The 17116-nt window shown below is 39.1% G+C and overlaps 1 protein-coding gene across 4 annotated transcripts in view; it reads left to right on the forward strand.

The window, feature by feature from the left end:
- EXPH5 (exophilin 5) overlaps positions 1 to 14169 on the forward strand; it is a 108206-nt gene extending 94037 nt beyond the window's left edge. For 3 of the 4 annotated variants that reach the window (XM_049889352.1, XM_049889353.1, XM_049889355.1), the window contains 2 exons: positions 859 to 991; positions 4978 to 14169. In XM_049889352.1, the coding sequence (XP_049745309.1) occupies positions 859 to 991; positions 4978 to 10436 (5592 nt within the window). In that variant the 3' untranslated portion in view covers positions 10437 to 14169. The remainder of the gene's footprint in view (positions 1 to 858; positions 992 to 4977) is intronic. The other variant, XM_049889354.1, reaches the window with a different exon arrangement.
- The last annotated feature ends 2947 nt before the right edge of the window (positions 14170 to 17116 follow it).

A 17116-nucleotide genomic window follows, 5' to 3' on the forward strand; every position in this document is an offset into this window, starting at 1 on the left:
ATTGAGATAAACATATGCTGGTAAAGAGAATAACTTTAGCTCTGTATTATTTTCCTAAATCCCCGAAAATGAGCAATGTTTTTTTTTTTAAGTTTATAAAATCGTACTTTCCAGTGCCTTTGTTTCAGAGCTATTAATGAGCCCCTTATGACTGGTAGGGAAGAAGGGTGTTTCTACCATTCCAGATTAACTCTGTGGATAGAAACTCTTCTTTCTGAATTCATCAAGTTCACAAGTCTTAAGATCCACTGCAAGCTCCAGCTAGTAGGTCCTTGATGGAATAGGTAGTGTTAGGAAATCCAAAGTCTCAGCCAGTGGGGCTGTGGAGACAACACTTCCAACTCCAGAGAGGTTGATTTTGTTCCTGTTTTCCAGGAAACCCTCCCCCATAAGATTTGTATTAAAAAGCCAAACCCACTGCTGTCAAGTCAATTCCAACTCATAGTGACCCTATAGGACAGAGTAGAACTGCCCCATAGGGTTTCCAAGGAGCACCTGGTGGATTCAAACTGCCAACCTTTTGGTTTAGCAGCCAAACTCTTAAACACTGTGCAACCAGGGGTTCCCAAGATTTGTACAGTGCTATTATGTAAATTTGTAGGAAATGTTGGCAGAGAGGCTGAGTGTCTTGCCTGAGTGCCTCATGATGAAAAGAATTAATGTAGATGTGATGAAGTTGATGACCAGTTGCAAATGGCCAAAATGACAAAACATTGTCAGTTGAGAAATGTCAGGAGGATTGATTTACAGTCCTTAGACTAGGACTTTTAAGCTTGGAACATTTTGGGGGGGAACATGTGAGTATTCTGGTTGTAGAAGATAAAAAAAATGATGTGTTTTTTACTTTAAAATTAACAGGCAAAAATACACAGTTCACTGCTGGAAAATCAACCAGTTGACAGTGCATTTGTCCCCAAGCCAGCAGGCATGAGGGAGGGAAGTGGCATGTCTCCGTGGGACACCTCTCTGCTGGAGAATGAGTTTTTCCGTGGTAAGCCTACGCATTAAATTGCCTTTGTAAAAGGAAGTAAATAATAACAGTTACATTAAAATCCTCGAAACATATCAAACTCTGTATTTATTTTCCCACTCCTCTTGTTTACCTTATCTGAAGAAGATGCTGTTATATGCTACTAACGCAATATTAAAGTACCTTATGATTAAGTATAATCCAAGCAAATATAATCCAAGCAAATATTCTCTGATCAAGGTCCAATAAATATATGAATATTTAACCTCAGGTAAGAAGGAAATACATCTTTTGGCAGTATACCTATAAAGTTTATTGTTCTTGATAGACTTTTATTGCTTCTAAATACACTGTGATGAAATCTAATTGTTATTAAACAACTAACCTTGTATAATATATAATGATAAAGATTGGAACAAATTCCAAAAGTACCACGTGCACATGTATCTTATTATTATGTGCGCACAGTTCACCTTTATATGTCAAATTAAGGCTGGCCCTTTGAAAAGTGAACTGTGAGGTCATTCACCTCGAGGAACCAATTCCTTTTGTGAAGGCAGTGACATCACCTGGACAACACCTGGACCCCATAGGAGTGGACAGATGGGCTAGTCAGACATTCAGCAAGATGATCAGCCTAAGGACTCGCTTCAGTAAGATGGTTGCTCACAGAGAACCTACTTTAGAGAAAGAAAGAAAAAAAAAAAATCTCTGTTCCAAAGCAAAGGTTTTGTCTGAAGAGGAAGGTTACTGTTTATGGGATGAAAAAAAAAAAAAATGGTTCGGCCTCCCTTAAAATACAACAGAGAAGAACAGGAATTTTTCTGACCTTAGAAGTAATCGGTAAACAGCATTATTAACTTTGGACTCTTGGTGATCTTGAATAGTTAAAACCCAGTTATGAGGATGTTAACAGTGGTTACACTTGGGTAGGATTCTAGGTAATTTTATCTGTATAGTGGTTAAGTGCTATGGCTGCTAACCAAAAGGTCGGCAGTTCGAATCCATCAGGCGCTCCTTGGAAATCCTGTGGGGCAATTCTACTCTGTCCTGTAGGGTTGCTATGAGTCAGAATTGACTCGATGGCAATGAGTTTTTGTTTTTAGTTATAATTTCCTATGTTTTCTGCTATGAGCATGAATCAGAAAAAGACTATTCAAAGGAAAAAACAGCCATAAACAGCTTGAGAGGGAGAACAGATTTCAAAGAAGTGGTATTATAATCTGTTTAAAAGACAGGTTTTAACTCATTACTTTTTTTTTTTTTTTCCTTTTGCCCTGTCATATATTGTTTGGTTATTTGATTTGGGAATGTAGGTAATGAATTTTTTTTAAGAACTGGGGACAAAATAATTTTTTTTTTTTTTTTTTATCGTTCTTTAGATGAAGGTTTGCCAGACAAACTAGCTTCTCATTAAACAGTACACATACTGTTTTATGACATTGGTTAACAAGCCCACAACATGTCAACACTCCCTTCTCCACCTTGGGTTCCCTATTACCAGCTTTCCTGCTCTCTCCTGCCTTCTAGTCCTTGCCCCTGGGCTGGTGTGCCCCTTTAGACTCATTTTGCTTTATATATAAAAAAATAAAAAACAACCAGTGCTGTCGAGTCGATATAGGCCTGTCTAATTTTTGACTGAAGGGTGAACCTAAGGAGTGACTTCATTACTAAGCTAAAAGGGTGTCCAGGGGCCATACTGTTGGGGTTTTCCCAGTCTCTTTCAGGCCAGTAAGTCTGATCTTTTTTTGTGAGTTATAATTTTGTTTTATATTTTTCTCCAGCTCTGTCTGGGACCCTCCATTGTGATCCCTGTCAGAGTAGTCAATGATGGTAGCTGGGCACCATCTAATTGTACTGGACTCAGTCTGGTGGAGGCTGTGGGAGTTGTGGTCCATTAGTCCTAAATATTTTTTGTATTAAAACATTTCCTGGAGGATTCCTTAGTTACAACCTTAGTGCTAAGCTGAGTTCTGTTGGCTGTGCAGACTTGATAGCACCAACTTACAGCTAAAATAGGATGGGGAAGGTCTAGAACAGACTTCAAAGACCGCTTTAACACCTGCCGTAATATAAAGGGCCCGTCATAGCTACATCCTATGCCCTCAAATACAGATATGTCTCACTCACTTTCCCTGTCATTAAAGACTTAAAATAACTTTTTTTTTTAATGGCAAATAATTTAAAATAACCAGGGATAGTGCACCATTTTATGTAACTCTGAAGGAAAGATTTCTATAAACCAAAAGCTTCTCCAGCAATTTAAATAATCTCACATATCACTTATGTTGAATTTTATTTTAATTAATGACAGTTCCTTCAGTAAACAAATAATCTGGCTGTATTCATTATAACATGAATATCATAAAATATATTTATCACAAGTTGGGCCTTAGGGAATCTAAAAACCCTAAAAGGTTATTGTTCTCTGTAAATTTGAACAGGCTTTTCTTTGGGAAAAGATGTCAAATATGATTGGAAACACACAATTCACAGAAATACCAACCATGTCACTGAAAATGTGTTGGGACTTCTCTGGGGTCACAGAGACTGTGGCCTGGTAAGCATGAGCCCTGAGCCTTAGCTTGGCCTGGGTCCTTGGTATTATAAGGCAGTCACTAGGCCCTTACTTGGACACCATTCTTTGATGTTGTCACCAAGAGAAAAGTAAACATTGTTTAACAACAGCAACTTCACAACCTTGTAAACATATAAGCACGTAGTGAAATCGTTATAGCTCATAAAAAACCAAAAAGTGAAACACAAGCTTTTATGGCACAAAGGTCGCCTTGCACAGGGGTTGAGTGTCTGGACTCAGGAGATAGACTGTCTAGGTTCAAGTTCTAGCTTTGCCACTTCCTAGCTGTGTGACCTTGGCAACTTACTGAATCTCTTTGTGCCTCAGTTTCTTCATTTATACAATGAGAATAATAATAGTACCACCTTTGGAAGGTGTATAAATATTGAGTTATTAAGTGCCTGACACATCGAACCCACTGCCAACGAGTCTATTCCGGCTCATAGCAACCCTATAGGACAGAGTAGAATTGCCCCATAGGATTTCCCAAGCTGTAAATCTTTGTGGGAGCAGACTGCCATATCTTTCTCCTGCAGCCTGACACATAGAAAGTGCTAAATTATGAGGATGCTAATGGGTCTTAATTTTTTTTCAGGAAAGACACTGTATCATTAGCATACCATGCAACAATGTTGTATAGAACTTTTAATGTTATGTATTTCTCGAATCTAGCCAAATGAGTATATTTATAAGTTAGGTGTTAAGCCTTTAGTGTCAATGCTGGAGTGACATACTGTTTTCTTAACAATACAACTGAGAAGTCATATGCTATTTACAAATTCTCATCCCCATTATTATCCCATGAGGTAAACATAGGTGGAAGTAGTATGGCAACTTAGTAACCTGAGGAGCCCAGGTGGCACAATGGTTAAGAGCTCAAATCCACCAGCTGCTCCTTGAAAACACTGTGGGGGAGTTCTACTCTGTCCTATAGGGTCGCTGTATGTTGGAATCAACCTGACAATAACCTGAAAGAAACAGAAAGACATGGCTTAATACCAGTGGTTGCATAGTTTTTCAATGTTAGAATCAGTAGTAGAATCTACATTATTAATTTCCCTTTATTACTAGAGCCATGTTTTATAAAAATTGAGTATGCTTTAGATGCATTAAAAAAAAAAGATTAAAATTAATTGTCAAAAAATTAGGTTTTAAGTCCTTAAGGTATTATAGAAGGTTTATTTTGTTTAAAGAAGTATCAAAAAGCAACTTCCATCTCAGTCTTGTTAAAATCAAATGATCTTACTTAAAAAAATTTTTTTAAGCATAATTAAAATTAATGCATTTGTGTTTGCATTAGTATAATGTAAGTAAAATTATAAATGAGTATGTTTCCTCAAGAAGGTCCTTCAAGAATTTAAATTATCATTAGACTATAAAAATCTTAGACCAAAAAAAAAAAAAAAATTGACTCATATTCTCCTTTTAGTTTTAGATGATTTGGATAGCACACTGGCTCGGGAACAATCTCCAAGCTCAGTGAATACTAGAACACCCTTCAACTATGAATCACGAACACAGTTCCGTCGTTTTTACTCCCGTGGGAACAGACCCGGTAATACCACAGGAAGACACAAAAATTGCTGTAATGAAACTTCCAATATGTCTATCTATGACATCCTGAGACCAGGAGCACCTAGGGAAGGTTTTGATACCTTTTCTCCTAGAGCAAGGACAATTTTTGATACATATAGGACAAGGAAGCCCAGAGTCCTACAAGAAGATTATGTTCAAAAGAATACTTTTGGTAGTTCTTCTCTGTGTTTTGACAGCAGGCAACGATCAGCCTTACCAGCCACAGGGTATTTCACAGCAAGAAGCTTATATTTTCCAGCCACAGCTCAGAACAGGACTGGGTTTATACCACAGAGACACCAGCGGAGCCCAAAGAGAACTCCCTTATCATCCATCATATGGAATAGATCAGATTCTTTAAGAGATGGACAGAACCAGGAAGAGTTCCTGAGGGCCCCATCACCTATGGAAATTGACCCTGCTGATCAATATATGTACCATAGGTGTTTCCAGGAGAACGGGAGATATGAATTTTACCATTCACAGAGTATTTACCAAAGTATTGGTTTAAACACCCCCCTAGACAATAGAATGAGTCCTGACCCATTCGAGAACTCAGAGAATATGCCATTCTACCATCAAGACAACCCATTCTCTAGGTCTTTCTTTAGCAATACCTTTGGACGAGGTAGAGAACAGAGATTTGGACAAAGTCCTTTTTGGGGCCAACAGGAAGATCATTCTTCCTGGTCTGACTTTTATCAAAACAGGAAACCTTTCACTTCTTCTGACAGAGACTTTGAAATGATTTCCATTGAGGCAAATAGTGCATCAGCTGCTCGTGGCCATAGTGTCCCTTCTCAACGCTGGGGATCATTTTCTCCTGGTTATGGACCAGATGTTTCCAGAGACCAAGAAGAGCCATGTCCCTGGCAGTTTGATTTTCAGACATCCACACTGGAGAGCATGGAGGTGTCACAAGGCAATGGGAACCAGTTGACTCCTCATTTCGGCACACCAAATGTTTGTCCTATGACTGATTCAAGATATCATATCAAATCTGGTGGGTTGAAATGTCTACAGGACCGTTCTCCTAGAGAAGGACATTTGAACAAAGAAGCTTACTCACTTGAAATTCCTCAGCCTTTAGCATCCTCATTCAAAACTTCCGTCTCTCAGATTTCAGATGACAAAGGGAACCCTCAAAGTTCCAATTTTCAGAATCCCACAGTCACTTTGCAGGAAATTATTCCCGATAAACCTGTTTGTTTTCCAATAAGAAGCCATACCGAAGTCATTGTGACCAACAATGATTTTACTGATCCTCCACCTCTTGCTGGAATCCAACCTAGTATCTTAGTCACAGACGAGAAGAACGAGAAGGGCTTGCATGACTCTACTGTAGAAAAGTACAAACAACTAAACGAAATGGACCAGACAAACATGACAGGTGAAACACCACAACCTGTTTTACAGACAGGGATCTCTAACCCCTTACCTGATTTTCAAAATCCCGTGTCCCAGGACTCAGACGAGGAGAACAATCGGTTTGTTTTTAATGCATCTACCACAGTAAGTTCAAAGAGGTCACCCAGAGTCCTTCCCAGGAAAGAGATCTCCAAAATCTGCATATCACACAGAGATAAAGCCAATGAACTTAAAAAAGAAAAGAATTTTTCTGGAAACAGAAAACTTGGTTCAGAAACTTTCTCTCTTTTTCTTCAGGACCGCAGAACATCACCGTCTTTTCCCAGCCCAAATCAAGGTTGTCATCGGGAATTAACAATACGTAATGAAGATTTTAATGAAGATTTAGTTTTTAATGAAGATATTTCAATCATTATTAAAAATAACCACTGGAGCACTGAATCTACTAATAATCAAAACCCACAGTCTCCAGAAGAGTCTGTTATTTTAGATTCTGAACGAGAGCAATGTAGCATGACCCATTCTATCAACTGCAACAGGTCTGCGGCCAGCCACAATGTCTCATGTAATCCCTTAGGCCTGTCATCAGATGTACCACAAGATTCCTTACCATTGAGTAATTCTTTCCTTGATGCTCTGGCGATTCCTTCTACCACAGAGTTCTCAAGGAGAAGTCCTTCAGGAAACGATCCATCTCTGGGAGAAAGAGAAGAAAAAGACAATGCTAGCAAGAACCAAAATAATCAGTTTGCTATAAGCCCGATAGAAAGCCAAAAGAATAATGATAATTGTGTGCCTATACATGATAAAATGGTTGATGTTGTCAAATGCCACTCACACCATCCTTTCAGGGATGGAAAGGGAAAAGGAAAAATAAGACGTCGTGTATCCTGTGTTGAAAACTTAAGCAAACCAGAAAGTAGATTAACATCCACAAAGGACAGCAGTAACCTCAGTGAGGTGAATCAAGGCAATTCCAAGGCTCCTGAACCTTACACAATTTACTGTACCTTACCGAGAAAATCACCCAGTTTTCTCATCAATAACAGGAGGTCAGAAAGTAATGTAAGGGCTGCTTCATTTAGGAATTGTCCACTTCCATTCCAAATCAAAAATGATGTGGAAGATCCAATCAGGAAGTACACATCAAACAAAATCAGTCCCAGTTCTCTTGAGTCAGACAGCGAATATTCCAAAGTAGTTTCAGACTCAGTTCCAGTAGCACCTGCTGCAGAAAAGAGGATGACAAATATGAAAAGCATTGGATCTGTTTCTGTTAGAAAAGGAGCACTTCCTTTCCTCATCAGGAGGGCTGTGTCATGTCCTTCAGGGGAGCCATATTCCTCAACCGGAAATGATGAAAGAGGAAAATGCTCAGTCTCAGACACTGATGCTTCTGCTCCATCACAAAGGCCCTGGGAGAGAGTCACTAACACTCTGGAAAGTGACTCGTCCATTAGGGATTGTTCTTTAACTAAAAGCCACCATCAAAACGAATACCCTCAAGAATACACTGAAAAGGATGATAAAATTGTAGCCTCCAGGACAGGTATATTTTCCCTTCCAAACGAAGACCCTTTACCTTTTTCCTCAGAAGTGTCAGGAAAGGAAAGTGGGACAGCATTACAGAAGTATAAAACCACTAGCGTGTTTTCTGTTTCTGGTGATGATGATAATATAAAATGTCTTGAGGTGGTTTCAATATATTATACTCTCCCAAGGAAACACAGCAAAAAATTCTGTAACCTCCTTGAAAAGTATACACAACATACTGATTCAATTACAGAATCACCCAGAGTGGGGACTGAAATATTTCCTAATGCTTCACAAAACGACAAACTAAATTATTCTACACGAGAGCAGTCAGGAACACCTTCATCTGAAGATCAAAAGATGCCGGGTAACTCTGCTCAGGAGAACAGCCCTTATCTTTCTTATGCAACTGCAAATGTGACTGTTTTACAGTTACCAAATAGTGGGTCCTCAGAACCTACATTACAGGAAATGGCTTCTGTTGAGGCAAGTGTTTCTCTTCCTAAAGGAGAATCTGAAAGTAGGGAGATTTTCCCAGATAACTTTACTAAAACACTTCTAAGTGATTCACGAAGCAGAAAAAAGAAAGGAAAAAAATTGCAAAGGGAAATCCTGCATAGTTCATCAATGGTTCAGGAAAAAGTATTTACAGAGGAAAAATTGGAAAATTGTCAGCAATCCATTAAATCAGGTAATGATGGTCCCTGTAGTCTCTCAGCCTGTTCAGACGATAATGTTGAAAATTCTCAAACTGTAAGATGTTCTGGGGAGAATGTAGGTAGTGGTAAAGCTATTACATCTACTGGAAGTGGAAAATGTCCCCCGGAAGATATCAGCACAGCCATAGCTGTAGATGATAGCTCCAGTGGGTTGCAGACTAGGGAAGTAAGAGGGAAGATTGGAACAGATTGCCAACAAATGACTGATAAAACACTTTCTGATTCAGAAAACCATGTCTTTGCTGTTACTCTAGCTTTGCATAAGCTACAATTCGATGAGGAGACTTTTTTAGGTAGACCAGATGTAGAGAGTTTGCAGTCTGAACCCAAGGAACTACCTCAAAGAAGTCAAGAGGTAAATAAGACAGAGAGCAGGAAGGCTAAAGATGAAATACAGAGATTGGAATGGGATCAACTTTCACTTTCTGGAGGGAGTAACGAAAATAAAGCCAGTTTGGATGACCTAGAAAAAGGAAAAAACAGGTCTGCAGTTAAACACAAATTGGTGACCATGTCCAAAGCAAGCAGAAAATTCCCTGTTAAAGATTTAAGCCCAAGAAGACATGTAGCTACTATTTTCACTGAAAGTGGGAGAAGGTCTAGTATTGGAGGTTTAGCTCCTGGCACACGAGAGAGCAACCCACTGATCCCTGAACCCACTCCAACATCTGCAGAGTCCACAGATGGAAGCAGAAGACTGAGTAATGATGGAGTTGATATGGAGAAATTTGAGACCCCTCTCCAGGTTACTGTAATATCCAACAGAGAACTTTCTGCGTGCTTACGTGATCAGAAGTCTAACGTCAACATTTCACAACCACATTGGAGTGAATTTAAGAACATCTCAGAGGCATTACCAAAGAATGAAAATTCTATAGATGTAATAGCAGCTCAGGCTTTGGAAAGAGAGTCAGGAACTCTGGACCAGCCCACATTCATCAGCCTCAGGGAAGCAGGGTTCTCTGACCGTCAGAAGAGGTTGAGCCCTCCTTGTCCAGTGGAGCCCGCATGCAAGTCTCCTACAATAAGCATTCCAGAGGCCAGATGTGAGCAGCAACAAAGGAGTGCTTCAACTCCTGAGTGGGAACTTGAGCCACACATGTATCGTTCAAAGAGTGTAAGAAGCATCAGTGTACATGGCGATAAGCTATACAAAAATCACCCTCCAAAAGTCAGAGAGCGCCATTTTTCTGAAAGCACATCTATTGACGATGCCCTGAGTCAGCTGGCCCTTGGGAATGAATTCTCTGTCAACAATGGGTACAGTCAAAGATTCAAATCTTTTTCTGAACTTCCCTCCTGTGATGAAAATTGGGCTTTGTATAGTGACAGGCCAAAAACAGGTCCCAAGTCAGCAACATCTATATCCAGACCTATTGACTATGGGATTTTTGGGAAAGAACAACAGTTGGCTTTCTTGGAGAATATAAAGAGGTCACTCACACAAGGAAGATTATGGAAACCAAGTTTTCTTAAGAACCCTGGCTTCCTGAAAGATGATATAATTAACCCTCCCAACCCACTAGTGTCATTAAGCTCAAATTCTAACAGTCAGATACCAGAAGATGGCTTATCTTCAATTGAACGACTCGATATCTATGAGGAGCACCCAGTGGACTCAGATTGTGACACAGACACAACCACAGATGATGAATACTACCTGGATGAAAAAGACAAAGAGTCAGAACTGTGAGGTTTTTTGTTTTTTCCAATAAAACAAATAACCTTTTCACCAAAATCTTGTAATAAAGTATAAATGTGTATGTTGATGGTAAGGATAGATACAAAAGATCTAGTCTGGACAGTGGTTCCCCGAAACAACCCAGGCTCCCTTTTTTTCTTCCACACCCTGTATATACATTCCTGAGTTCCAGCACAATGAATGCTGTTTTGAGGGCTTCTTTGCTGTTTTCTGTCCCCTGCGTATGTTCCGTGGCGTTTGTTTCCCCCCAACTTAATCTCTAATGCATGGTCCAATTTTGGCTTTCTGCTTTATTTTTTCCCTAACATTTTTACACCTTTCTTTGTGATTTACAGCCATAATATCCTGGGCATGTACAAAGCTTATTAATTACCCAGCACAAAACCCTCTATTGCCTTTTCCACACCCTATACTCATGACATTAAATAAAATGTAGGGATCATGACAACAGAATAAATATTATCATCCTCTTTGACTCATCAACATTTAGGTGGTTTAGAGGGTTTTTTTTTTTTTTCCTTTCAAACAAAGATAAGGGAATTTTTATTTAGAACATCCTGTTATATCCATAGTAGAGCCAGGGAGGCACGTGTTTGAAGCATAATTTGAGGTGACAGGTGAAAAGCTGAATCCCTAGCTAGCCAGTAAAAAAAACAAAAAAAAAAAAAAGAGCCAGTAGAACATTAATATTCCTAGGAATTCCTCTGAAAGACTTTGTGGGGATTGGCTAAATTGTTAAGGGCTGAATTTTAATCAAGCCAAGAACTTAGGCCAGACAACCTGACTGCACAGATGGTAGCTGAGCTGCAGAAATTCTGCTTAAGAAGGGAACATAACTGAGGGGCGGATATAAGTAAATCTTCATGAGGCTGTCTTAGCTTTACTGCAGGCTTTCTCAGCAACTAGTTTTTCCCATTTTCCTAGAACCATCCATTTCCCCAGAGCCCTGGTTAAGAGCTGGGCTACTAACCAAAAGGTCAGCAGTTCAAATCCACCAGCTGCTCCTTGGAAACCCTATGGGTCAGTTCTACTCTGTCCTGTAGGGTTACTATGAGTCAGAACTGACTTGACAGCAACATTTTTTTTTTTTAAATCGATTTTCCCAGATGTCCTGGTGGTATAGTGATTAAGCACTTGGCTGCAAACAAAAAGGAGGTTTGAACCCACCAGACACTCAGCAGGAGAAAGATGTAGCAGTTGGCTTCTGTAAAGATTACAGCCTAGGAAATCCTATGGGGCAGTTCTACCTAGTTGTGTAAGATCACTGTGAGTCAGAACCCACTTGATGCCACACAACAACATTCATTTCCCCATTCTCTTTATTTATAGGATATAACTTCTTTCCAGGTAGGGCATCTTAGTCACGAGTAACAAGTGGAAGCCATGGCCAAATCCCCAAAATGCAGCCAAGTCAGATCTAACACCCTGAGGTTCACAGGCTGCTCTACAGCATCATTCATCATAAGGCAGAGCTCCTAAGGGCTGGTCACAAAGATTTTTTTCAATAATGTTTGTAGACTAAATAATTTGGCTTTCCTTATTCTTTAGTTGTTATGCAGAACTGTAGGTGATTTCTCCCCTTCTAATTCAGGGTAAGGAGCCCTGGTGGCACAGTGGTTAAAGTTCTCTGCTGCTAACTGGACAGTTGGCAGTTCCAACCCACACAGCTGCTCCACCAGAGAAAGACATGGCAATCTGCTTCTGTAAAGATTTCAGCCTTGAAAGCCCTATGGGGGCAGCTCTACTCTGTCCTGTAGGGTCGCTATGAGTCAGAATCAACTAGATGGCAATGGATTTGGGGTTTTTTTGTTTGTTTTAATTCAGGACAAAGACCAATAGATGGTGATAAAGATGATTTGCTAGAACTGTATAAAGCATCCCATCCTGGATCTCAGCACTGTGAGAGGTAACATGAATGGGTTTCATCTTTTTTGGCTTATATTTGCTTTCTGACCTAATTCTCTTTTTCATGTGTCTCACCTAGCCTGTTTCATCCATATAGATTAAGGATAATGATAGGTGTCCGTGAAGTGTATGGAGATTGGGAACTGATAGGAATGGAAGAAACCACTATATTATTATTATCCTCCTAATTATTGCCTTGCCTAGAAGCAAAATGCCAGGGTTAGTTTACATCATTCGTATGAAACTCAGGATTAATGAAGATGCAGTAACTAACATGAAAGCTATTCCTTAAATCTGTAAATTGTCTTAAACTTCAGATTCTGACTAATCTTGAGCTCACAGAGACTGACAATAGAATTTTAAATTAACTATTCTAACTTTTCAAATTTATATAGTAAAGAATAAATAATATTTCATTCTTTGTTTTATGTATGTTTGTAAATTCCACCCTTGCCTTTTGTTTTTCTATTTTTCTGATTATTTAAGTAAATTTTCATAAACCATGACCTATGTTTTCTGTGTAGTTTTAAGGTATTCAGAGTTAATATTTTAATGTTAAGATGCTTGGTTTTTTTAATGATCAGCTTGCAAGCTCTATTTCAGTAAATACTCCAAGTCTACAGGTATGCTACAAAAGGTGAAATGAAGTCAGCTTATTTTTCAGTGAGTTTAGGCTATATCAGCAGTTAGGTAAGTTAAGGTAAAGCTAAATAAATGCTTTGGGGCCCAGATTCTGTGCCCTGGAATCTGCTGTCTGAATTCAAAGGTAATTGATGACCAATGCTCGATTGCACCATTTATAATGTTTGCTTGCTGGTCGGGTTTGAGAATCAAGAAAGCAGAAAATTCAAGAAAATAGCACCTTCTATAGTTTTATATTTTTATAAAGTACTTCGTTAAAGAAGTATAGCAAATATCTATGTATTTTAACATACAAATGGCTGCTTTTTTAGTGTTCTTTTTTGTTACAGCTGTGGTAATTTATAATAATCGTTTTTAGTCATGACGTTTTCTAAAAGATATAATCACTGTTGAAATAAATATCCACATAAATGGAGTAAATCATGAGGGATCAATACTAATAAGTACATTGTAAAAATTAACTTGTTTAAACAATGAACTTCTATAACTATAAATTTTACACTGTAAAGTCCATTTCAATTAAAGTTTAATGAGATAATTTTAATTTTTAGAGACCGCCCTCGAAATAATTTAATTTTTGTTGTAAATACATTGGTGTTAATAAAACTCCAACTGGCACTAATGAGTGTTTGGTAATAAAACTGCTTTGTGTAGGAGATAAATATGTGCCTGTGTAGGACCTGGTGGAAGAAAATCCACTTAGGTTATGGTACAGATGGGAATCAAATTGGAAAATTCCTCTGTTGAATGCCAGAGGGATAAAGAGGTCTTGTTGTTAATAGTTTATTATTAGTACTAGTAATAATGCTTCAGAATATCCCATTTAATTGTATAGTGTAAATATGTAAATAGTTGACTGTCCAAGCAACTTTGTGAATGTACTGCCACATAGTGGCTGTTTGTCACTAACAAATCTGTATTTCTGAAACAAATAACCCTTATGCACTTTTGTTAAAGCTTTGCCAAATAATCCTTTTATGTAGTTCTCAAACCTGTTCTGGGATGTGTTACAAGACAAGGTACAAATATAAGCCAATGCCTGTGTGGAAATAAATGATTTAAACAGATCCACTGTTTTAATTGGTTTTTAGTCCCATCCTCAAATGATTATTTTTAAATGTGAAAGTTTCAGGAAGATATTAAAAAAAAAAGCAAAAGTATTCAAATAAAATCTTTCTGGTGGCTATTGAATGAGCTCAGTCATATGGATGGTTTTTAAAAACAGCAGCTTCTCTCTTTCATTTCTACCAAGAAGCAACCCATCAACATTACCACAGTGTGCCTGGTTGCATAATACAGGAGCAATAAAGACGCTTAGCATTTCTGTCTGGAGTTTCTCAGTTTTATAAAGGAGGAGGGAGCTACATGGAGTTGGGGGTCATCACTGCTCAGCAGCACTGATGAAAGATAAGTGTTAAACAAATTGATTAATAGATTTATACTAGTCTTTCCACTTTTCTAGGAAAGCAACCAAAAGCCCTTTCTCTACTAAGAATAGGTCAGTGTTATAATTTTGAATGTGGACAACATTTCATTAAAAATAACTGGTTAAAATTTAAAATGTATCGAGGTGGAGCCAAGACGGTGGAATAGACAGACCCTACCGTCGAGCCCTCTATACAACAAAGACCCGAAAAAACAAGTGAAACAAGTACATTTGTGACAAGCTGGGAGCCCTGAGCATCAAAGGCAAGCTTAGACAATGAACTGAGGGGGCAGGGGGAGGAAGAGGCCATTCAGAAGAGGAGAGGAGTTACCAGACCTGAATCACGGGGAGCCCTCAGGCACCATTCCTGGGGCAGCAGCAGCGGCGGGCTGGTACTAGTGTTTGGCCGCAGTTTCCTCTGGGAGAAGCAGCCAGCCACACTGCCTACTCATACCTCCGGAATCTGAGGAGAACAGTGCTCTTGGCAAAAGCTACGTACTTGCGTATATTTTATCGTGCCGCTCCCCCACCACCTCCAAGCCAGCTTCAGCAGCTCAATCCCTGGGCCTAAGATAGACCCTGTTGAGCACCTAGAGCCCTCCTCCCGGCGTTGGGGAAGGAAAAAATTTGCAATTAGGGGGAAAAGACAATTTGCTAGCTCCCTTAAAAGGGGGAGATCAGGACAGAAGTGGCTCCTGTCCAGGCATAAACAGTCTGTGGACCTTGAGCACCTTTCCCTTCTGCATGGACCTGTGTAGGCCTATTTCGGGAGAATAGGCCCGTGTCGGCAAACTCCAACCATTTCAGCTGTGCAGTGGAGAGGTGGGTGTTTGACGTTTGATATTGCCTATTAAACAAGGCCCTCACCTACCCACATCAGGGACCTGAGGACTGGTAGCTCCACTTAGGTCACCCAGACACCCACGACAGGGGTCCAAAGATAACTGGTACCTCCCTGTCCTTACACCCAAAAACTTTGGGTACCCGTGGTCCCTCGGCAGAACCCACCCAGTGGCACACTCTAAGGAACAGAGATGCATTTTCCTCAGAGACACTTGGGGGTTGATTCTCAGCCCACTGTCTTGTTCAGAGTGTGACCCCCTGCTGCAATCAGATACCGGTATATACGCCAATCACCCCTGCCCCTCTAAGACTGTAGGACAGAGTCTGTACCACACACTTGATATCAGCTAACTAGAAACCTGAGCTGAATTCATACAAGGAAACTGAATGGACTCCTAGACCGATATACCTGATAACAGCTCTAGCCAGCTGGGGACAGGACACCAGAGCTCCAAAGGTGAAAATAATTAAGCTAGCTCACTCAAGCAACCCATAGGGGTATACCAAAACAAAACAAAGCAAGCAGCTACGACACAGTAAGCAAGCATAAACTAATAGAATAACTTATAGATGGCTAGGAGACAACAGTCAATATCAAGTGACATAAAGAAACAGACCATGATCACCTCAACAGGCCCTCAAAACAAAGAATCCAGGGATCTTCTAGATGAAAGTGCATTCCTGGAATTACCAGATGCAGAATACAAAAGTTTAACATACAGAACCCTTCAAGACATCAGGAAGGAAATGAAGCAACATGCAGAACAAGCCATGGAACACACAGACAAAGCAACTGAAGAAATTAGATTATTCAGGATCATAATGAAAAGTTTAATAAGCTGGAAAAATCAATAGACAGATGGCAATCAGAAATTCAGAAGATTAATAAAATTATAGAATTAGGTAACTGAATAGAAAGTCAGAGGAGCAGAACTGAGCAAGTAGAAGCTAGAATTTCTGAACTTGAAGATAAATCACTTGGCATTAATATATTTGAAGAAAAATCAGATAAAAGAATTTTAAAAAACGAAGAATCCTTAAGAATCATGTGGGACTCTATCAAGAGAAATAAACTATGAGTGATTGGAGTACCAGAACAAGAAGGGATAACAGAAAATACAGAGAGAGTTGTTGAAGATTTGTTGGCAGAAAACTTCCCTGATATTGTGAAAGATGAGAAGATATCTATCCAAGATGCTCATCGAACTCCACATAAGGTAGATCTTAAAAGAAAGTCACCAAGACATATTATAATCAAGCTTGCCAAAAACAAAGATAAAGAGAGAATTATAAGAGCAGCAAGGGAAAAACAAAAAGTCACCTGCAAAGGAGAGCCAATAAGAATAAGCTCAGACTACTCGGCAGAAACCATGCAGGCAAGAAGGCAATTGGATGACATATTTAAAAAATTGAAGGAAAAAAATTGCCTGCCAAGAATCATATATCCAGCAAAACTATATCTTAAATATGAACGTGAAATTAAGGCATTTCCAGATAAACACAAGTTTAGGGAATTCATAAAAACCAAACCAAAACTACGAGAAATACTAAAGGGAGTTCTTTGGTTAGAAAATCAATAATATCAGGTATCAACCCAAGACTAGAACACCGGGCACAGCAACCAGAAGTCAACTCAGACAGGGAAATCCAAAAAAACAAAGCAAGATTTAAAAAAAAAACCAAACACAAAAACCCCCAGACAGGGTAACAGTGATGTTATTATATAAAAGAAGACGACATTAAAATAATAAAGAGGGACTCAGAAATGTAATCATACACCTTCCATATAGAGAGGAAGATACGGCGATACAAAGAAATAAAATTTTTAAATTCAGAAAAATAGGGGTAAATAATA

Source organism: Elephas maximus, chromosome 7 (genome assembly GCF_024166365.1).
Source record: "Elephas maximus indicus isolate mEleMax1 chromosome 7, mEleMax1 primary haplotype, whole genome shotgun sequence".
In the NCBI taxonomy this organism is placed as follows: domain Eukaryota; kingdom Metazoa; phylum Chordata; class Mammalia; order Proboscidea; family Elephantidae; genus Elephas; species Elephas maximus.